The 23,803-nt window shown below is 35.8% G+C and overlaps 1 protein-coding gene and 1 pseudogene across 4 annotated transcripts in view; both read left to right on the top strand.

Annotated features, from left to right (window-relative positions):
* The window catches only part of MIS18BP1 (MIS18 binding protein 1), a 47,102-nt gene that overhangs the window by 16,429 nt on the left and 6,870 nt on the right, over positions 1 to 23,803 (top strand). For 3 of the 4 annotated variants that reach the window (XM_032405030.1, XM_032405027.1, XM_032405028.1), the window contains 10 exons: positions 240 to 313; positions 2,346 to 2,476; positions 4,770 to 4,857; positions 5,830 to 5,987; positions 6,447 to 6,598; positions 7,326 to 7,422; positions 10,638 to 11,505; positions 19,776 to 19,948; positions 20,695 to 20,855; positions 23,162 to 23,310. In XM_032405030.1, the coding sequence (XP_032260921.1) occupies positions 240 to 313; positions 2,346 to 2,476; positions 4,770 to 4,857; positions 5,830 to 5,987; positions 6,447 to 6,598; positions 7,326 to 7,422; positions 10,638 to 11,505; positions 19,776 to 19,948; positions 20,695 to 20,855; positions 23,162 to 23,310 (2,051 nt within the window). The remainder of the gene's footprint in view (positions 1 to 239; positions 314 to 2,345; positions 2,477 to 4,769; positions 4,858 to 5,829; positions 5,988 to 6,446; positions 6,599 to 7,325; positions 7,423 to 10,637; positions 11,506 to 19,775; positions 19,949 to 20,694; positions 20,856 to 23,161; positions 23,311 to 23,803) is intronic. The other variant, XM_032405029.1, reaches the window with a different exon arrangement.
* Positions 14,417 to 15,494, top strand: LOC116632941 (annotated as a pseudogene).

Below are 23,803 nucleotides of genomic sequence, written 5' to 3'. Positions count from 1 at the left end.
AGAACTGATTCTGGATTGGAGAAAAAATTATGCAGTACAACCTCCATTCAGTCTCCCTCTTTTCTGTTTTATTGTATACAAGAGTTTTTACCTTATTACTATTTAAAATAGAATGTGATTCTTACATAGATGAGCACTAAGTATATGAGTTTTTTTCTTTTAATTTGATGTAAATTGATTTTGTAATGTTTTTGCTACAAGTAACATAGGAAATATATACTTCATTTTATGTTGATTAGGTGGTCCAGCTACAGGAATGGATGATTAAAATCATTAATAATAATACTGCTATATGTGTAGAAGGAAAATTGACGTAAGTATAACATTTCCGTATTCTAATAAAATTTATGTGTATAAGAGCTAAAAGGAGATGCATCTTCCTATAAAACAAAGACTTTGTAACGAGGTTACAAACTAAAGCCAGAAAAGTAAAAGGACTGTGCAGAAGCTGGCCAAGTTGATTGTAACCAGATTTCTTGTTTTCACCTGTTAAGTTCCTTTTAGAATAGTAACAACTCAAATTTGTATACACAGTGCTTTATTTTTTTCAGAGGTTCTAATAAGTGGACTGGTGTTCTCTGCTTAATTATATATGGGTAGTTAATATTTACTACATGCATTTCAGTCCAGATTCTCACATCTAAATTGGGACAACCAGATCTAAATTACTGATCCAGAAAAGGAATCAGAATTATTTAAAACTTTGCCATACAGCTACATATTAAGTAATCATTGGCACTCTCTGGTTCTTACTAAAGCAAAAGCATCATCAGGTAAGTGGGCTTTGCCTAATTTTGCTACTCTATTAGCAACATCGTCTCTTTTTCAAAACCAATTTCTTAGTGGTTAAAAAAAAACTGTAATAAAAGGTTGTAATAAAATAATATATCACTGTTCAGGGTGCTCACCTAGAAGTTTATAAGTTGTTTATTTAAAATCTGTCTTGCCCATTCTATTTCTGCTTGTCTTGGGCCAATTTCCTTAATATCAAAGAGGTGGTCTGTGTTGCCTTTGTTGGAATCCCACTGCTGCTGCCTTACTAGCTATATAACATGGGCAAGTTATTATCCTTTTTCAGTCTCAGTTTCTGCACAATGGTACTAATATTACCTATTCTTTGGGTTATTTTGAATATTAAAGTTAATATTTGTAAGACTTGAGAACAGTGCTTTTGGAGTGCTATTTATTTATTTATTTATTTTTATTTTTTTAATTTCTGTATCTTGCCTATTTTATTTTGGGGGGGGGCTTTTTTTTTATGTTATGTTAATCACCATACATTACATCATTAGTTTTTGATGTAGTGTTCCGTGATTCATTGTTTGCGTATAACACCCAGTGCTCCATTCAGTACGTGCCCTCTTTAGTACCCATCACCAGGCTAACCCATCCCCCCACCCCCCTCCCCTCTAGAACCCTGTTTGTTTCTCAGAGTCCATAGTCTCTCATGGTTCATCTCCCCTTCCGATTTCCCCCCCTTCATTCTTCCCTTCCTGCTATCTTCTTCTTCTTTTTTTTTTTAACATACAATGTATTATTTGTTTCAGAGGTTATTTAAATGTTAATTAAGTAAAATAAAAAAAGCACAAGATCACTATATTAAAATATGTATGAGTTTAATCCCATTTGACTAAATGAAAGGAATTTAACTGTCATATTACACTTGTAATTAGTATGATTATTACTAGTTATCTGATGAATTGGGAATGTTCAGTGTTTATCTAATACATCTTTATATTTTGTTCTTTCTATTTTATATTCCTAGCTTCATTTAAGGAATTATGAAGAGTAGATTTATGGGTTAGTGATTTGATCTTGCAGTTTGTTTTTTTCCCAGTTGGAACCTCTTTTTGGTACTTTTCAAAGAGGAAGGTAAAAATACTTGGATGGGTAGTGAGGGTAAAAAAAAAAAACAAAGCCCTGCAGGATTAGAGGAATCCAAACTATTTAACTGCATGAAAGCTAACATAGTATAGGCCCTGAGGAGGGGACAGGAAAACATTCTTTAGAAACTTGGCATCAGTTAAGATGAAGTTGCAAGCATTGTCTGCACCAGTTATTTAGAGAAGGCCCCTACTTCCTTGCTAATGATAAATTTTATATTAGTGATTTGGTTTGGCCACAGTACAGTTTCTTGGTACATACTCTGAGGATCACATTAGCTAGGCAGTTGAGTTCTGCTACAATGTTTGGCCCTCAGATGTTTTGTATTTAAATGAATAATACTGCTAATGTAGCTGGAGTGCGAATTTATTACTTTCTATTATTAAAAGTTTGTATACTTATATATGTACATTGTGATTACTGGTAAAATGTGAATACTTTGGCCTTTAATTTTCTCCTAGAGACATCCCTAACATATATTGGCACAGTAATGTCATTATAGAACGGATTAAGCACAACAGACTTAGGACTTTATCAGGAAATATTTATATATTAAAAGGGATGATAGACCGGATTTCCATGAAGGAAGCAGGTAATGACTGTCATTATTATAAATTACTTTAAACGAAGCAATTAACCGTATTTCTAAGTGATATCTATTTTTTATTCTTAATTAGGTGTTTTAAAATTATGAATCAATCAAAACAAAAAAATTAAAACAGAATTGACCACATTATGTAAAACTATTATGTGTGTTGACTATTCTTCTCTAATTTAATCACCCTTATTGACAGTTTAAATAAGTCCAGTGATTTTTAAAAATACAAGTGAAATGTTTTGTGAGGAATTGTTTTATAAGGCTATAATTTAACTCTCTAGTTTGTTGAACCTGCCCAGCACAACCCCAGTCCTGTTATAATCTAATTTTCTGCCTATGCCTTGTGCACAGTAATGTGGCTGAAGAAGAACATACCTGATTATTTTACTTTAAGTTTGTGATTACCAGCAACAAGTTGTTGTCTCTTGGTGCCACTTGGCATCCTACCGCATTTCCCTATTGCATTCACTCTCCCATCCTCCTTGATGACTATTGCGCATTTTTACAAATTCTCAATACCTCCTTTTTTCCTCTCACAGGAGAGGTGCTGGGGGAGGGAGGGGAGCACTTGAGCAATAGAAACAATCAGAAGAGAACTTCACCGTCACATCTACTGAGCTGCTTGCGTCTGTATCTGCTTTTGTTCTGAACTGTCCATGTTCCTGTCTGTGTCAGCCTATCCATTTGTACCCTTCTTTCCATTTTCCCTCTTTCACTCAAGGATATCACTCCGGTAATTCTCCCTTATCCTATCAAAACAGTTTTAAACCCTTTTAACCCCACTTATTTCAGCTACTGTTTACAGCAAAAACTGCTCAGAAGATTGATTCCTTGAATTCTTTCCCATTTTTAAAAAATTCTCTTTAATCATGCCTTAAACTGCAATTCTTTACCAAACAGTCCTTATCAGAGTTACCAGGGGCCCCCACATTGCTAAATCTAGTATATGCTTATCACAGTTAGTCCAACTTACCTCCTTGAAATACTTCTTTATTTGCCTTCTGGAACACCGTATTCAGATTTTCATGCTGTCTTACTCTCTATTCCTTCTTAGTTTATTTGCTTATTTTGCTCTTTCTTCTTTGCCTCTAAGTAATGGGGTAGACTATGGCTCTTTGTATACACTCAGTGATGTGCTGATTTCTTTTAGGCTTTAACTTTCATCTGTATGGTGACAAATGCCAAATTTCTATCTCTCACCAAAAAAACTCCCCAAGCCACTCAATTCATTTTCCATCTGCCCATTTGACATCTCCACTAGGATGTCTGCAGGCATCTCAAATTTGATATGTCTAAAACCTGGTCTTCTCCCTGAAATCTGCTTAGGTAGATCCCCCGTCTTTCCTTATTTCCAGTGGCTAGCCAGAATCCTTGGAGGCATCTTGAATCTTCAGTCTCTCTCACACCCACACTTAGTGGGTCAGTACATCCTATTGGCATTATCTCCATAAATTTATCGGGAAGCCAGGCCTCTGCTGACCTCTCCGGTCCAGACCTCCCTTGTCTTTCGTCTGAACCATTGCAGAATCCTAACTGGTCTCATTATTTCTTCACTTGTATTTCCATAGACTTCTTGAAATAGCAGCTAATACAGTCCCGTTAAAGTAAGTCAAATCCTGTGGCTCCCTTGCTGAAGGTCTTTCTATAGCTTCCCATCTCACCTAAAGTAAAAGACTGGGTCCATAAAATGACCCCAAAGCCTTACCATCTTCTGTGTTCCCCTACTGCCTCTATTCCCTTCTGAGTAGTTTCCTAGTACTAGCTTCTTTCACTCCACTCCAGCTATACTAATTTTTACATCAGGCCAGGCACACTCTTACCTCATAGCCTTTTATTTCGTTCCCTCTGCTTCTAGTGTTTTAATCCCTTATTGCCACATGGCTCTCTCCCTCATGTCCTTCAAAGCTTTACTCAAATAATGCTATTTCAGTGAGAACCTCTCTGACTGTCCTTTTTAAAAATGCTGCCTGCACCCCTCTTCCTTCCCCAGCATAAAAACACTAGTATCCCTTTGCCCATTGACTACATAATTTTTCTCCATAGCATTGATGACCATCTAACAAACAAGATGTTTATTTATTGGTTTGTTTTCTCTTTCACACTAAAAGGCAAATTCCATGAAGGCAGGAATTTTTGTTTTGTTAACTGCTGAATCCTTAATGTCTGTGGCAGTGCTTGGCACAAAGTGAGCAATAAGTATATATTTTTTCAATGATCTAATGAACCAATGACATGTCTTTAAAATTCTCGGCTTTTAGATAATTTTTGTTTGTTTATTGTTAAATAGGATATCCAAACTATCTCATAAGGAAGTTTATGTTTGGCTTTCCAGAAAAATGGAAAGAGCATATTGATAATTTTCTAGAACAATTAAGGTAAAGTACTTCTTAACTTCTAAAAAAGTAACTTTATTAAGGTATAATTTACATTTGATAAAATGCACCCATTTTAGGTATAAAATTTGAGGGGCTTTTACAAATATATCTGTTCATATAACCAATGTAAATTGGTTTTAATTTCTTTTGGGGAGGCGGGGAATGCTAGTTTTGAAGTTCTCTCTGATTTTGGATTTTTAGAAAGCAGTAATACTTTACTAGAATTTCTGTCATATGGAATAAATCTAAAAGGAAAATAACACTGTTGACATTTCAGGGAGCATCCTCATTCAACCACCCTTTAAGAGGCATGTTGCTGTTAAACATGAGTGGAGAGTTCTTGGTCCTTTTTTCTTTCATTCATTCCTTCAATAGTTATTGTCAGTTGCTTAGCAAACACTGTGCTGGCACAGGGAAAGCAAAGAAAATTTGATTAATTCTTGCCATTAAAGGAACTCATAGGGGATACAGTAATATAAGTTAATTAATCACAGTATAATTGTATAACTTACAATGCGGGGAGGGGGTGGTCCTGTAAAGAGCCAGATAGGAAGTGTTTTTATGGGCATACTGCCTCTATCAGCTATTCAGCTCTGCCTTTGTAACGGAAGAGCAACCATAGACAGTACTTAAATGAATGAATGTGGTGGTGTTTCAGTAAAATTTATTTCCAAAAATAGGCAACTGGCAGCATTTGTCCTGAATTTTCTTACAGTATTAGCGTAAGTAGAAAATAAAAGAGCATAGAGTAGTAAACACTTACAAGGTTTTATTTGATTCTTTTGATTTAAGCTGTTGTCCTTCAGTTCTTTGTGGGGGAAGAGGTAGAAGTCATAAAGGCTTAAATAATGTAAGATTAAAGGTAATCTTTGCTGGGTGGGGGGAAGCTTTATCTGAGAGACTTTATTTGTATGTTTTGTTTTTGTTTTTTGAGAACAAATATTAGAGGAAAAATACTATACTTGTTTTCAGGGCTTGTGAAAAGAAAGAGGGAAAGGCCAGACAAAAACAGAAAACTGGAAGATTTGTCCCTGATATACGAAAATCATCAAAAAATAATGCAAGAGAAAACCAAACAGATGTCCTCCAAAGAGCCAGCACTACTTATGACGTTGATTGTTGTCATTTGGGTATGTTTGCTCTTTCTTCTTCTCCTGGTATGGTGGTAAATTCTTACATGAGCTCCACATTTATCTGTTTATATTATATTGAGTTTTTGACTTACACTGCCCTAAAATTCTTATTTTTATTAGGCTAACAACCTACCTTAGACCTATATTACAGATGCCTAAATTTTTATACTAAATTACATTTTTGTTACTAGACAAAACCAGTTTGCTTTCATGGAGGGAATGGCATGTTTTTTTGAATGACCATTGCTATAAAGGTAGCTGGCAGAACTGTTGTCAGCTCTTTGCCAAAACTATAATCTGCCTCACATCCCACCCTACCCCCTGCTGGAAAAAAGTATGAACATTAACTTACTACTCTTTCTAGATAACAGTTTTTGAAAGTGAATTCTTTAATGTGGAAAGGCAGCTTATCTTCTATATAATAATTTATTGATATTTCCATCTTTGTACACATAGAAGTGAAAAATGGTAAGCGCGGTAGGTTGCCAGGAGCCACAGAATTAAACGTGTGCCATGGTAATTGCCAAAATAAACCACCGTTAAGTCTCCCAGATGACCAAGTAAATAATACTTTTCAAAATGGAGGAGGAAATGACTTATCTAATCAGGTAAGCTTTTACTGTACACTGTGATAATGTAGAGTGGTGGTGTGATGCTACTAAAAAGGTTCGGGACCAAATTAGAAATCATGAATTCTGTTAAATATCAGCCTTTTGTTCATCTTGACAATCTCTTGATATTTATTTTCTCCGTGTCTCATTGGAAAAGTTCAGTCAATAATAACAGAAAGTTTAGCTCTTAGAGTAAGGCTTAAATAAAATGTGTGTGTGTGTGTGTGTGTGTGTGTGTGCGCGCACGCGCGCGCACACTTGACATATCACAGGTATTAAATCAATAAAGGAAATATCTAACATACTGGTTATCCACATGGTGCTTCCAAAAGCTTAAGCTCTGGCAAATGAGTTTCTGAATGCCTCCATTAATGAAATTTGTAGAACTAAAAGTACCTAGATATTTATATGCTTGATACGTACTGTGAAAATACTTGAGGTCATGTTTATAGGTTTATTAAAATAAAAAGCTGGGGCGCCTGGGTGGCTCAGATAGTTAAGCGTCTGCCTTCGGCTCAGGTCATGATCCCAGGATCCTGGGATCGAGCCCCGCATCAGGCTCCCTGCTCCATGGGGAGTCTGCTTCTCCCCCTCCCTCTGCTTCTCCCCCTGCTCATGCTCTCAATCTCTCTCTCTCTCTCTCTCTGTATCTCTGTGTCTCGAATGAATAAATAAAAAAATCTTTAAAAAAAATAAAATAAAAAGCTGTCTTTTTGTTTTGAAGGAATTAATTGGAAAGAAAGAATGTGAAAACTTGTCTTCAGAGAAACTTGGAAATTGTGAAAGAACAAATGAAACGATAATTAAAAGTCAGAAGCAAGGTAATATATCTTTATAGGTTTTATATTAAGCAGACAGCTCTTACTTGAAATGTTTTTAATATAATAATAGTACAGGGCGCCTGGGTGGCTCAGTTGGTTAAGCGACTGCCTTCGGCTCAGGTCATGATCCTGGAGTCCCGGGATCGAGTCCCACATCGGGCTCCCTGCTCAGCAGGGGGTCTGCTTCTCCCTCTGCCCTCTTCCCTCTCGTGCTCTCTGTCTCTCATTCTTTCTCTCTCAAATAAATAAATAAAATCTTAAAAAATATATATATATATATATATAATAATAGTACATAATATTATATTAAACATATAATAAAATTATATTAAATATATAATAAGTGGTCTCATAAATTTCCAAATCTAAAATGGTAAACCAGGTATTTCAATGTTTATAAATGTTGGGGGGGTTTTTTGTTGTTTTTTTATGGGTTTTTTTTTTTTTAGAATACCTTTTTTTTCTTTAATTGAAGCATATACAGTGTTATTAGTTTCAGGTGTACAATAGGGTTTTGTTTTTCTATATAACATAATTTGCATAATAAAATAATCTATTACCTTACATACCATATTTACTTGCAGGTTTGCCTCCCTTAATCTAGATACTAAATAATTTTTATTTATTTATTTTTTAAACTTTTTTTCTCTTAAGTAAACTATACACCCAACATGGGGCTCAAACTGACAACCCCGAGATCAAGAGTCACATGCTGTACCAACTGAGCCAGCCAGGCACCCCTAATTTTTTAATAACAAAACTATACATTATTTTAAATATGCTTTTTGGAATGTTAAGGTGATATATCTTTACTGATTTACATTTTAAAGAAATGTTTAAAGACTATGAATCTTTTTATGAAATTAATGCCATCATTTAGCTATGTGTGTCGATTTTCAGTATGATTTCATTGAAATCCTGCATACCAGAATTTAAAGAGCCTTGTCTCTATACATTAGCAAGTTTAAAATTTCATATTGAGTTAAATCCATCAGCTTAGTAGCATTTTTATTTTATTTTTTTTATTATGTTATGTTAATCACCATACGTTACATCATTAGTTTTTGATGTAGTGATCCATGCATGATTCATTGTTTGCATATAACACCCAGTGCTCCATTCAATACGTCCCTTCTTTAATACCCATCACCAGCTAACCCATCCCCCCACCCCCCTCCCCTCTAGAACCCTCAAGTTTGTTTCTCAGAGTCCATAGTCTCTCATGGTTTGTCTCCCTGTCTGATTTCCCCCACTTCATTTTTCCCTTCCTGCTATCGTCTTCTTCTTTTTTTAACATATAATGTATTACTTGTTTCAGAGGTACAGGTCTGTGATTCAACAGTCCTACACAATTCACAGTGCTCACCATAGCACATACCCTCCCCAGTGTCCATCACCCAGCCACCCCATCCCTCCCACCCCCCACCATTCCAACAACCCTCAGTTTGTTTCTTTTAAGTGAAAGGAAGTGAAAGTGAAGAACATTTACTAAGTGTTTAAAGAAGTAGAGAGGAAAAACAATACTATTTAGACTATCAGGATCATGCAATTTAGGTTAAAGTATCCAGAATAGGATGAATCTTTATTCAGATTATTTAATAAAATGAATAAAAATATTCAGAATAAAAGTATTTTGTTTAAAATTAGAAAGTTCAAAATTTTCAAATTGCCAATTGAACATTTGAATCAGATTTATGTGAGGAGTTAAAAGAAAACACTTCCCTCAGGAAGATAGATGATTCCCTTGAGAAATCTTGTAGAAACTTTCTTGATTACTTTTGATTAGTACCACTTCTCCATGAATTATAATTTAGTGGCTTCTTTTCTCTCCAGCATCCAACTTTACTCATCAGTCTTTCATTTTATCGTTCTTGTAAAATGGTACATAATGTGTAGGTTGTTGCAGTATTTCACTATGACCGATTGGTGTGATGATTTATAATTTGTATATATTATAATTGCAATTGGATAATTTATAATTAGAAGTTAAGTTAGTGTGGCTTCTGGTTTCTTAAGTTGCAAATTGGAGAATTTCTCTCATTTTAATTTTCTTTCTTTAACTAGTGACACAATATAATAAAGATTCCCAAGTTCTGGTTTGATTGTTATCCCATGATGCTTCATGGAGTTTGGGCAACTCAGCAAAACTGTATTTCCATTGCCACCATTAGGGATGATAATGGGGCCACACAATAGAGTTCCTTGTTCCCCTAACTAGGATAGCTTGCATTTTATGTAAGGAATTACATACCTAGTAAGGTTTTAGCAACCCTACTGGTTTTCTTATGTCACCTAAATATTTTATCTCTAAAGAGTTGATTTAACAAATATTTATTTATCATTTATTGCATATTTGAAAGGCTATGTACTAACTCCAACAACAACAAAAAAATCCAAAAATGAAGAGAAAATTCTTACTATTAAGGATTTTTTTGCAGTCTAGTTCAAAGATAAGACAAGTTTGTGTTTATAATGCAGGGCACATTGTCAAACATGGTATTATTTAAAAGTAATCTGGAAATTTCAAGAACTTTCATTCAGTTGAGGGAATCAGGACAAAGTTTGTGGACGAGGCAGATTAGAGAATGGAATTTAAAGCAAGTAGCGAAGGGTGCCTGGGTGACTCAGTCGTTAAGCATCTGCCTTTGGCTCGGGTCATGATCCCAGGGTCCTGGGATCGAGCCCCGCATCGGGCTCCCGGCTCTGTGGGAACCTGCTTCTCCCTCTCCCCCTCCCCTGCTTGTGTTCCCCTCTCTGGCTGTCTCTTTCTCTGTCAAATAAATAAAATCTTTAAAAATAAATAAATAAAGCAAGTAGTGATTTGGTTTGTGAGTGAAGAAAACTTTCCAAGTAGAATGATATTAGTGAAAGTTGAGAATCAAGAAAATTGGGAGAAATAGTGGTCTAGTAGACATAGAATATGGTTCAGATTGAGTACAGTGAGATTAGAACTACATTGAAGGCCAGACAGAGGAGTTATCTGTATACTAAGTAGACTGTAAGAAGTCACAGGCCAGTTGATTTAAAAAATATGTTTACAATTGAAGGGGCAGTAATCTGAACAGACTGGTACTTCAGGAAGACTAATAATGACAGTAGTGTGTACAATGGAGTTTATGGGGAAAAAAATATATTTTAGAAAAAAATTTTGTGCTTTATTTTGTTTGTAGCTAATTTGAGATTTTGATGTTTGGTTTTGTCTTATGAAATTAAAGAGAGAACTGAAGAATCGAATGTATCCGTTGACATTCTAACCTCAAGACAACTGTTTTTCTCAGACGAAGAAAGAAAACATATGGCTCCTAATCAGAAGGAAGCTTATATTTTAGTGACACCACTTAAGTCTAAAAAAGTGATAGAACAAAAATGCATGAAGTATAATCTGTCCTATGGCACCGTTAAAGCAGTAACAGATTTTGCAGTGCCAAAGCATCAAAAAGAAAGTAAATCAGACTTAAATGGAACTGCACATTTGTCCAGTAAGCCCACAAAGACCTTCCAAAATGCATTTGAGTATAGTGTGGATCACAAAAATAAAAACAAGGAAGATTGCAGTGAATGTGATTTACTCACAGTCAACCAGAAAATCAAAATATCTAGTCCTAAAAAGGAACAAACGGTCACCTCTGATTTTAAGAAAAATACAAGGTTGTTTCCAAAATTGAAGAAAATCAAAAATGCATCTATGTCATTTTATGAGCATCAGTCCTCCTCAGATTTGTCTAGTGAAGAGAGCGAAACAGAAAAGGGAATTAGAAAGAAAGCTGAAATTGCTAAGAAAACCAGAGTAAGGAATACCAAAGAAACAGTGGTTCACCCGAGGAAAAGCACAAGAACCACCACAAGGAAAATCCCAGTGATTTCTGAATCTGAAACTGAAGAAAGTGAAAGTGAATTTTATATCAAACAAAAGAAAGCTAGATGTTCTGCTAAAGAAAATCTTCAGAAATCTGGTATTAGGAATGAGTCTCCAATTATTGAGGCGATGGGATCTAATGAGACAAATAGGCATTCCTTTGAATGTTTTCCTGGTATAATTCAGGATGAAGAATGGAATGAGAAGGAATTACAGAAACTTCATTGGTAAGTAGTTATATTTGACTCTGAAATATCTAGAGTGGCCACAAAACAGTTGAAGACCTAAAAATTCCAATAACGAGCTGATTTAGTGACCTCTAATCATTAATATGGAAGATATCCAAAAACACGTGGAGAGAAATTTATACAAAGAATGGAGGGAGACTACAGATAACTTCTAACTAGGTACTAGGTACTAACTAAAAACTTTCTACTAGGTACTACAGCTTGCATATAAGCAAAAGAAAAGTTAATCTTCCTTTCTTTCCCATTTAATCTTTCAAGACAGCTACCCTCCCCCTCAAGAAAAGGGTATCTATGTGAGGGGGCAGATGTGTTATTTAATTTGATTGTGGTTGTCATTTCACACTGAACATGTATATCAAGTGATCCCATGTGCACTTTATACAATTTGACAATTATACCTCAATTAAGGTGGGGAAAAAAATTTTAACAGAGAAATGCTGCTGTCTCAGATCATCATATTTTAAGAAATATTTTATAGTTAAATTTACTATTACAAAACCTTAAAGCTGAATTCAGACCTGCAGATTATTTAATATGGTCTTTTCCCCTGCATTTGCAGAGTAGAAATAGCCTCAAAAATTAGGTGATCCATCCAAGGTTTCATGGTCAGTGCTGCTAATAAACCAAGTATGACAAGAATTGGGTTTAGCTGCATAGACTTGACAAGCAGTTTGAGTAGTGCAGTAGCATTGGAAGTTAGAGCATAGTTGAGCAATGGAGAGTGAATGAGACAGTAAAGACAACCTAGGTTGATAACACAAGAAATTGGCAGTGACAGGGAACAAAAAAATGGATAGGTAATAGAAGAGTGTGAAGATAAGGGAAAATGTATGTTTGGTTGCTTATTTGTTTGTTTGTAAGAGGACTCAAGCCAGAGTATGGTGGTGTGCTGATGGGAATGATCTAATAGAAAGGAAGATGTGATTGATAAGAGAGAATATAGAAACATACCACGATCAGGGATTCATTTGCTTGAGTGCTCCCTAACCTTATAACATTTAGAATTTATTTTCAGATCTACCTTCTTGAAACACTCTTGAAATCTCTGTGCCACTATGTTTCTTCTCTTTCATTTTCCTAAATGTTCCTTCTCTGTCTTATTTTCAGGCAGAGAATTTTCCTTCTCCAGAGTTCTTGGTTTTGGCTGATTTCTTGCTGTGATAATGTAGTCTTCAGTGATCTTTTCCTTCCATAGTTCTAACTTTACTCTTTGAACAGGGATTCCCAATCTGTATCTCTAGTCCTGAATTCCTATATTTAGATATGTATTTCCCATGGGGCACCTGGGTGGCTCAGTCGGTTACGCGTCTGCTTTTGGCTCAGGTCATGATCCCGGGGTCCTGCTTCTCCCTCTCCCTACTCGTGTTCTCTTTCCCTCTCTCATAAATAAAATCTTAAAAAAAAGATTTGTATTTCCCTTTGCCTATTGGGCATCTCTCCATAAATCTCACTTGCAAGAGATTCTAACTTAGTATGTCAAAAACTAAACTTATTTTCCCCTGCCAATCTACTTGGCCTGACATTCCTGATTCAGTCAACTAGGTTTAAACTTTATCATTATTGATTTTTGTTTTTAAATCAAAGTAGTTCTCAGGGAGCTATAGATTTTTCCACAGGATCATTCCATCTGCACCCTTTCTCTTCACACTACTCTTTTTCAGACTTCTAATGCCTGCCATGGAAGTAGCCTTGTATTTTTACTTTGTTTGCATCTGTGTAATCTGTTTTATGTATCTCCAGATTAATTTTAATGTGTAATTGTGCTTCTAACATCAGAAACCTTCCCTGCATTCTTACCAATCTTCAAATTATATAGAGATCCTTCTGCCTTGCATTGACAGCATACAATACTTTTACTTTATCCTTTCCAGCTATATCTCCCATCATTTTGTTATAGTAAAGGTTTTAAACCTTTACTGTATATCCATATCATCTACGATTATTTTAATGCCTGAAATTAAGATTCCAGTTCCCAATAAGACAAGGAAAGCAAATTCTAGTCTTTTTTTCTGTGCAGCTATGAACAGAACGCATGGAACAGCTTTTTGTTGACTCAGGAAATGTAAATAGTAGGGGTGCCTGGGTGGCTCAGTCATTAAGCGTCTGCCTTTGGCTCAGGTCATGATCCCAGGGTCCTGGGATCGAGCCCCGCATCGGGCTCCCTGCTCGGCCAGGAGCCTGCTTCCCCCTCTCCCACTCCCCCTGCTTTTGTTCCCTCTCTTGCTGTGTCTCTTTCTGTCAAAATAAATAAATAAAATCTTTAAAAAAAAAAAAAAAAAAGGAAGATACATAGTAGCAGGCTGATCGGGAAAGACCAGAATTTTAAGTGAAATGAAGTGGGGGCATATTTCTAGTTTTCCCTCTGGTGTTCCTTAACCTAGATTAAGGCCACTTAAAACTTAGAAGTGGGCACTGAGGCATGACTAAGAGTTCAAAGAAAAGCCCTCCACTTCTGGCTTGGGGAGAAGGAAAGGGGACGATTAACACTCAGAAACAGTAGAAGTCCCCCAGTTCTCGTTTTCTTTTCTCCTTTCTCTTACGTCACAGTCTCCGTGTAATCCTGCAAGGGTGAAAATCACAGCAGCATGTGGAGCCCACATGTACCTAAAACTCTGAAAGTAGGAAACCTTCCAATTACATATAGGTCTCAAAAGGGGAGGGCAACTGGAGTGCCTGCATGTCTCAGTTAAGTGTCTGCCTTCAGCTCAGGTCATGATCTCAGGGTCCTGGGATCAAGCCCTGTGTCAGGCTCCCGTTCAGTGAGGAGTCTGCTTCTCCCTCTCCCTCTGCCCCTTCTCCCCACCCCAGCCCCATGCTCTCTCTCTCTCAAATAAGTAAAATCTTTAAGAAAAAAAAAAAGGTAGGGCAACCTGTGTTTGTGTTGCATTTTTCTCTTTCTGTCCTTTGTGCTTGGCACTGCAGAAAGATACAGTTGTATGAAGTGTACTGTAGAGCTGGGTAACTAAAACCCTAGGTTTCTGCCAGAGAACCCAAAACAGGAACCCTGGGGAACTAAAAATTGCAAAGGGAGGAGCTAGGGAAAGCAACCCTATATAAAGTTGTTGATGAACTTTTGGGCTCACCCCTGAGTTGCACATGTGAGGATTTGATCCTAAACAGCATACCCAAGACTGACAACTGAACTAAGAGGTAGACTGCCACCCAGTTTCTAAGCCAGCCAGCCACTCAGTGTCCCCCACACAGGATTATTTTAATAGTACTGCAAAGCTTTAAAAATAGGACATACTAAAATTACAACCACGAAAGACTGATTGGAATTAATAGCTCAGGTAACCAGATTGACTGCCTACTAAAACAAAAACATAAGCATTCTCCATGGATAAACATGACCAAGAGTTTTACAGTATTTCAAAATGCCTAGGAAATAGTCCAGAATTACTTAGTATATGAAGAAAGAGGAAAATTTCAACTCACGAAAAAAAAAAAAGATGCTAATGCTGAGATGATACAGCTGTTGTAATTATCTGACAAGACCCTGAAGCAGGTATATTAAAATGCTCCAGGAGCCTTTCCGAAGAGCTGACAAGATGGCAGAAGTGGAGCAGAAGAAGCGCACCCCCTCCAGGTTCAGCTACTGCGGCGCAGACCTCGACCAGCTGCTGGACAGTCCAGGAGCCCCTGGTACACGCCCAGCAGCAGCGGAGGCTGAACCGCAGTTTGCGGAGGAAGCCACATTCACTGCTGGAGCGCCTGCAGAAGGCCAAGAAGGAAGCTCCCCCCAAGGCATAGCGCGAGGTGGTTAAGGAGCACCTGCAGGACATGATCATCATGCCCAAGAGGGTGGGCAGCCTGGTGGGTGTCTACAAGGGCAAGACCTTCAACCAGATGGAAATCAAGCCCGAGATGATTGGACACCTGGGCCAGTTCTTCACCACCTACAGGCTTGTGAGCACTGCAGGCCGAGCATCCCGGCCACCCACTCCTCCCACTTCATCCCTCTCAAGTAGCTTAGCCAATAAAAGCAGACTTTTTTAGTCAAAAATTTATCTATTTATTTAGATTTTATTTATTTGACAAAGACAGCGAGAGAGGGAACACAAGCAGGGGGAGTGGGAGAGGGAGAAGCAGGCTTCCCACAGAGCAGGGAATCGGATGTGAGGCTGGATCCCAGAACCCTGGGATCATGACGTGAGCCAAAGGCAGACGCTTAATGACTGATCCACCGAGGCGCCCCTTAGTCAAAAATTTAAAAAAAGCTCCAGGAACTAAAAGCAAACATTCTTGGACAGAAATTTAGAAAATCTCAGACATAGAAGACAAAAAAGGATCAAATGAAAATTTTAGAACTGGGAAATAGGATAATCAAAATAAAAAACTTACTAGATAGGCTCAATAACAGAATGGAAATGACAAAGGAGGGAGGCAGTCAATATCAGAAATGAAGGAATAACAAGATAAATGGTAACTGGATAAATACAACAGACGACTGTTTTCTTGAGTTCTTTAAAGTGTTTAATGGTTGATAGCAAATATTACATTTTATGTTGGAGTTTTGAGTATATGTAAATTTAATACGTAAAACAACTACAAGATAAAGAGGAAGGATGAAGAGACTTATGGTAAATTTTCTATTCTACTTGAAGCAGTAAAATATTGATTCTAAGTAGACTATTAAGTATTGTAGTAATTCCTAGAGCAACTACTAAGAAACTAGACAGAGGTATTTTCAAATATATAATAGATAAAACACTAAAAAAAGTTTAACCCAAAAGAAGACAGAAAAGGAGAAATAGAGAAATAGAAAACAGAACAAAGCAGAAAGCAAATAAAATGATTGACCTAAATCCAAACATAATTACATTATGTTAGTGGTCTGAATGTACCATTTAGGACAGTGTCAGAATGAATTCAAAAACATCCCTGCTATAGTGCCATGTAAGAGAACATCAAATATGAATAGGTAAGTTACAAGTAGAAGGATAGAAAAATACCATGGAAACTCGTAGCTGAAGTGGCTGTACTAAAACCTGTCAAAGATTTTAGTACCAAGAAAATTATCAAGGATAAAAGAAATGTAAGTTCACCAGGAAGACAACAATCTTAAATGTATATACACCTAACAAAAAAAACCCTCAAAATACATGAATCAAAATCAGAGAACTAAAAGGAAATGACTGAACTGAAAAGATAGGTAAAACCACATTTGTAGTTGGAAACTTCAATGCTTTTCTCTTGTAATTGACTGACTAGTAGACAGAAAATTAGCAAGGCTATAGAAGAACTGAAAACACCATCAACCAACTATCTAATCAACATTTGTAGAACAGTCCACCCAACAATAGGGGAAAAAATACATTCTTTTCCTAGGGTAGGTGGATCATTGACCAGATAGAATGTTGACTAGGTCATAAAAACAAATTTAAAATGACTGAAGTCATGCATAGGGTGTTTGTTCTCTCATCATAGTTGAATTAAACCACAAATCAATAAAAGAAAGCTAACAGGAACATTTCCAAGCAGTTGAAAAATAACACACTTGTGAATAATCCATGGGTCAAAGAAGAAGAAGTCTTGGGAGAAAAGATACTGAACTGAACAGAAATGAAAATATGTCAAAATTTGTGATGTGAGCACAGTTCATAAACAGCTTTATGGGGTGGTTTTATGGAGCTCATCTCTGTTGATTTCTATGGAACTTTCTACATAAATCATGGTACAGTTAGAATAAATGGACCACTGAGTAATGAGAAGAACTATTGATATATGTAACAACCTGAATGAATTTCAAAGGCAGTATGCTGAATGAAAAAAAAAAAAGCCAGCTCAAAAGGTTACATACTGTATAATTCCATTTCCAGAATTCTATTCTGGAAAGAAAAAACTAAGAAAACAGATCAATGATTGCCAGTGGTTATATAGTGGTGGACAACAGAGAGGAAGCACTAGGAATTTTTTCAGTATAATGGAACTATTATGCATCCTAATTGTGATCGTGGTTATACAAATCTTTATATTCGTTAAGATTCATAGAACCATATCCAAAAAGACAATTTTACTAGTATGATACCTTAAAAAAAATGTTAAGGTGCCTAGACTGCATACTATTAAAATATTTAGATATGGCAGGCTTGGGTTTGGGCTCTGCTTTTCTAGTTTTTCTCAAAGCTCTAACCTTATGTCCTGTCTCCTCATCTTCATTTCTTTGCCAGTACTGTTGCCTTATTTTCACCTGTTATATTTTATCCATCCTTCATATTTTATTTCACGTGTCAGTCACTCCTTCCTATAACCCTTCCTTGTCATCACCTATTCCTACTCCCCCACTTAACTAGATAGAAGGCTTCTTTCTTAATTAGATATAATACTTAATGCTTCTTGGAACATAAAGCAGTTCCAATCCTGACTGCATAGCAGAACAATCACCTGAGGAGCTTTTGAAAAATTCAAAGTGTTGCCACTGCAAACCTACTAAATTGAAATCTTCAGGGGTAGAGTCTGTAAATCTATTTGCTTATTTTAATAACTTATTTGCTTGGTTGTACATTTGATGTAAGCTCCTCAAGTGATTCTTAGTTGCAGCCCACTGTTACATACTCATCATGCTTATAGCCTAGTTAGCAAATAATCACTCTAAGAGGTTTATGAAAATATAACAGGGAAACCTGACTTAGCTTAAGCAGATACTTGAACTAAGATCTGAAGGACAAATAAAAATTATTTAAGCCAAATTTACATAAGTTCATTTTAAATGAAGCAGGAAGAAAACATATTTAGAAATACTGAGAGAAGGCCAAAATAACCAGAGTACAGAAAATGAGGGCAGAACAGTACAGGATGAGATTAGAGAGACAAGAACAATGTAAAAGTCATATTAAATACTTTGGTTTTTATGCTAGTGAGTTATAAAAGCAAGTTGTATTTTTCTCCCTCTGTCACCTATAAAAGCAAGTTTTAAGTAGAATTGCAGTGACATACTTGCTTTTTAAAATTATCTGGGATAAAGTAGAGATGTGTTAATTACAGACTAATTTCTTATTAAATGCATTAAGTATTTTTATTATGAAAGATAGTCCTTCTGGCAGTTCTGTACTTGCAAATTAACGATGTACACAAATAGGGAAGCTTGACCTCCAAATCCTTTTAGCTCTCCACTTTAGAACACCTGTAGAATGATTAATTATGCAAAAAAGTAGAGTACTCATTAGTGTTTAATGCCTGTAAGTATTTGTCTTCCTTTTATGAATGGAGTGAGTGGTATTCTATAGTCAACTTGTACCTGTTCACAAGAGCTGATTCATATAGATTTACAATTAGATAAATTTATTAAGTAATACCCTAAACTCATCATTTCCTGATTATTTTACTACATTTTATTATTATTATCTAGTCTTAAGGTTCTTTACATCAGTTGTATCTGTATGGTGGAAATTCTGTGTAATTGTGTCCTATCACACATTTCTTATTCCACATTCAGGGACATCACATTGGTAGCTTGAAATCAGCCACGATAGAGGTATTTACAATATGGAAATTGGCAAACACTACAAATAAGGGCTTTTTAACCCCAGAGAGCTGGTTTTTAAAATTTACCAGCATAATGCTGCATAGGTTAATTGGTGAGTTAAGCAGATCTTTTCTGGCTGAAATGTCAGCTTAACCACAATATGTAAAATCTGTTTGAGGAGGGAGAGAAGCAGAAATATATGTACCAGTTTCTAAATATTTACAAATAAACTTTCAGAATATAACTCGTTTATTAACTTGGTTAACTACCTTATATTGACTAACAGTTTTTTTCTCTTTCAATTTTCATTTCCCTCAAATATCATATGTAAAATATTGCATTCTGTAAATTGATAGAATGAGAGCAAGAATAACACTTTTTAATAAGAATTTATAACTAAGAGCTCATTTTCCAATATACTTAGCACTGCTAAGATTTGAGCAACAGTGTTGAAAAGTTAGTCATGCTAGAGTCCCCCAGATCAAATCACTGATAGTTGGACTTAGGAAAAAGATGTTGAAAGACCTGAGATGAATTTCAGGTTTCATAGAATAGAACAAAATAGAAGATACCTACCAGATATGTAAAATTACATCTTCATATTTTAAGCACTCAAGTAAGTTACTGAATGGAAGGAATAGTATCTTCTTCCCAGTTATCTAGAATGATTTTGGTTAAAATTCCTTTAGCTCAATAAATCTCATTGATTTAGTGGTATGTATTCAGGAGGTTGTTTTTATTGATTTGAATTTCTTGTTCTTTAACTGGTTTTGGTCTTCCATAGTGCTTTTGCATCTCTTCCAAAGCACAAATCTGGTTTCTGGTCAGATGTAGCTATGGCTGTAGGTTCTCGATCTGCTGAAGAATGCCAGAGGAAATACATGGAAGATCCCAGAGAAAAAGGATCCCAGAAACCTGTCACTAAGAAAAAAACAGTCAATCCCAAAGGCCAAAATGGTAACCTTTGTAAATTGTTTTTGCCTAGTTCTCAGTATTGATTTCTAATCACTCACTAGATATATTTATCCATGTATCATTGTCTTATAGGTGTTTTCTCCAAATTTTAAAGCTAGAAAGAATTCTGAAGATCATCTGTTTAATTTTTTAGTCTTATCTAGATAGTTAATTCCATTAATAGTAGCCTTAGCAGCCTTGTGCTTTGAATTTGTTCTAGGAAATCTGCAGTTAGATCTAAAGATTTCAGTATCTGGATTATTGTTCTAAGAGTCTAATTTAATTTGAGGTCACTTGGGTAGAAATTCATAATAAAATTCAAAATAAATTTAGTTTTCATATTCCCCAGGAGTACACATTCCTGCTCAGGGTTTATGACAGAGCTTATACTAACCTTTGGGAATATCCTGTCCTTGTCCTAATTCAGTAAGGTTTATATTTTTATAAAATCAATAAATTAGACATTCAGCAAGGGGAATGTAGGAGGTAACCTTTCTTTCCTACTGGGTAAAGACCTTTTCCATCTCACCCTGGCTAATCTTATGTAGTTTCTTCATGAGTATCGTGTGGGCTAATTATATTGCATAGATCCCAGTACAGAAAGAATCTTTTGTTATATAGGAGACTTATTAATAGAGGATGAGTTTACTTAATATAAATATATAATTTAGATTTTACAAAGTCTGTTAACTTTAGAGCAGTTACTATAAATGACCAAATCCTTATCAAATGTTTTGCTGACTCCTAAGGCAAGATAGGTGATGCTGATAAGAAGCAAATTATTAAGATAACTGCCAAAGTGGGAACTCTTAAAAGGAAGCAGCAAATGAGGGATTTTCTGGAACAGTTGCCAAAAGATGATCATGATGATTTTTTCAGTACAACACCTTTGCAGAATCAAAGAGTACTGGTAAGAGTCTTAAGTGCATGAAATCATTGCTTTCTTTATATTGACTTTTACATCTTTCATTTTTATGTATTGTTAGTGTTCATCCCTAATATTTAGGCCAAGGATTGATAGTTCCACAGACATGACCCAAAGTATAGTGTAGGAAGCAGTCTGCCAGTACATGCTCTTCTCATCAGTGTCCAGAGTCTACCCATTAGTGAGTTCCAAAGGTAATGGGTGTAGAGCCAAACTGAAAACCCAGAAATGTTTAAATAGGCTAAATGTATATATTTAAAATTTCATATGCAATGAGGCAAACTTATAAAGTTATTACCTACTGTATAGTAAATTCAGTGGAGGGATTTAATGGCAGCACAAAGTTGACATTTGAATGTATAAAAGAATTTTTGTACTATGAAAAATCATATAACTAAAAACTTCAGTGATTGGGAAAAAATATTTACAACAAACAAAGCCAATGTTTATAATATGAAGAACTAATTCAGATGTTACTAGAATTAATAAAATTTGTCAAGGAGTGCCTGGGTGGCTTAGTCAGTTAAGCATCTGACTTTGGGTCAGGTCATGATCTCAGGGTCCCGGGATCGAGCCCCGTGTCAGGCTTCCTGCTCAGTGAGGCGTCTGCTTCTCCCTCTCCTTCTGCCCCTCCCCCCGCTCATGCTCATTCGCTTTCTCTCTCAAATAAATAAAATCTTTAAAAAAAATTGTCAAGATTGCAGGGAAAAAGTGGGCAAGAAAAAAATTTAAAAGACTGAGTGAATACTTAGGGAGGTGGTTATATTAGCTGACAATCAAAGGAAAACTAAGTAAACCATATGTATATATTCTAAGTTACAGAATCTTTTGTAAAAATAAGTTAAAATATCCACTAACAAAAGCAGTGGAGATACTGATGTAGCCATACATCAGTGGATGTAAAATGAATCATACATTTTGGAAAGCATCATGGCCATGTTCAAGAACCATTAAGTTAATTGTATTCATTGGAATTTATCCTAAGGAATTCAAAAGAAGCCAAAAATCTTTTTTTTTTTAAGATTTTATTTATTTGAGAGAGCGAGAGCACAGAGAGAGCGTGAGAGGGAGAGCCAGACTCCACACTGAGCAGAGAGCCCAACGCGGGGCTCCATCCCAGGACCCTGAGATCATGACCTAAGCCGAAGGCAGACACTCAATCGACTGAGCCACCCAGGTGCCCCAAAGCCAAAAATCTTGACAGTTATTCATTGCAGGTTTATCTTTACAGCAGCAAACTGGAAGCAATGTATATATCCAATAAGGATATTCTTCATAAACAGTCAAATACAATATAAATATTAATTGCAAATTTGAGACTATTTCTAGAATATAAATGTAAATATTAAGAGTATTAAGATTAATGCAAAAATGGATAGATACAGACAACTGATAGAAGTGTAAAAATTCAGAGTTGTTTTGGTGAGCTGAACTTCGGGGGTAATTTTTTTATTTACTTCTTAATATTGTTACATCATCTCCAATATTAAAAGGCTACACAATGCTTTAAGAATTTAGTAACATCATTATCTGGGGTCTTCCAGCCTATGTAATTATTTATTGCATAGATAATAAAGGGAGGTATTTTAAGGGAGCCATCTGAGGCTCTTACTATGTTCCCTGCATAACAACCATGGTCCTTTAGGGGTTATATCCTTTATATAATTCTACCATCATTTTAGGTTTCTGTAAGGTTTTAATGTAAAGGAAGGTAAAATCTTAATGAAGGATTGAACTGTTTATTGGAAATGTATATACAGAAAAGTTTATTATTGCTTGAGTTCCTCTTAAGTGCCAAGCATAATAATCAATGAATTAGTTCTGTTTTGTTCTGTTTACACAGAGGTAAGCAAACCATGACCCATGGGTCACATCTGGCAGGCCACATTTTTTAGAAACAAAATTTTATTGGAACGCAGACATGTTCATTGTTTACTTAGCTATGTCTGCTTTCATGCTACAACAGCAGAGTTGAATATTTGGGACAAAGACTGTATGGACCACAAGGGCTAAAATAAATACTATCTGACACTTTACAGAAAACATTTGCTGACCCCTGGTCTTTTCACAACTTTTAGAAATAGGCGTCATTGTCTCTGTTTAACACAATAGAACCAAAATTTTTTAAAGGCCAAGGCTCTGTTTTGTAACCACTAATATGTTTAGTTATCTCAGTTGGAAAATTGTAAGGAGGAAAACAACTTATTAGCCCACCCAAAAACATTTAGTGATAATGAGAAATTCCATTTTTAGGGTTGTCTGCTGGCTGGTAATAAATATTTGTTTTCTAGTTGCCAAGTCTCCAGGACAGTGCAGAAGAGGATGATATTCTGCCAAGTATGGACAAAAATCCAACAACTCCATCATCAGTTGTCTTTCCACTGGCAAAAACTCCTCAGTGTCAGCATGTCAGTCCTGGCATGCTAGCCTCTATAAATAGGTAAATATGCATATGATACTGTAATTCTCTGCATCAGCATTTAACATTTCATGAGTTGGGTAGTAGATGTCAGTAATGAGAAGAGTTATTTAAAAAAAAATTAAAGAATAGCTCCTAGAAGTCAGGGATGAACAAGTAGGGATATTGTTCAGTAGTGTAGGACACAGCTCACACTTTACATCAGGATAAATTCCAAATGGATCAGAGTTTTGCATAACAAATTATACTATAAAATATACCTAAAGAAACCTTGGAGGATTATTTGATAATCATTGATTAGTGAAAGTCTTTTCAAACTATGATGCAAGACTCAGAAGACACTAACAAAAAGAATCGTAAAGTCAACCAGGTAGTTTTACCCCGTACCAACTACCATAAGCAATCAAAAGATAAACAGTGATCTGACAAAAGAATATATGGAACTCATCAAAGGAAAAGGCTAATTTTCCTAATGCAGCACTCCTACAAATTAAGAGGAATGGAAAGCCGTTCT

This window comes from Phoca vitulina, unplaced genomic scaffold (assembly GCF_004348235.1).
Source record: "Phoca vitulina isolate PV1807 unplaced genomic scaffold, GSC_HSeal_1.0 scaffold7, whole genome shotgun sequence".
Lineage (NCBI taxonomy): Eukaryota > Metazoa > Chordata > Mammalia > Carnivora > Phocidae > Phoca > Phoca vitulina.
The sequence above is the reverse complement of the archived record's forward strand: the minus strand, read 5'-3'. Positions and strand labels throughout refer to the sequence as shown.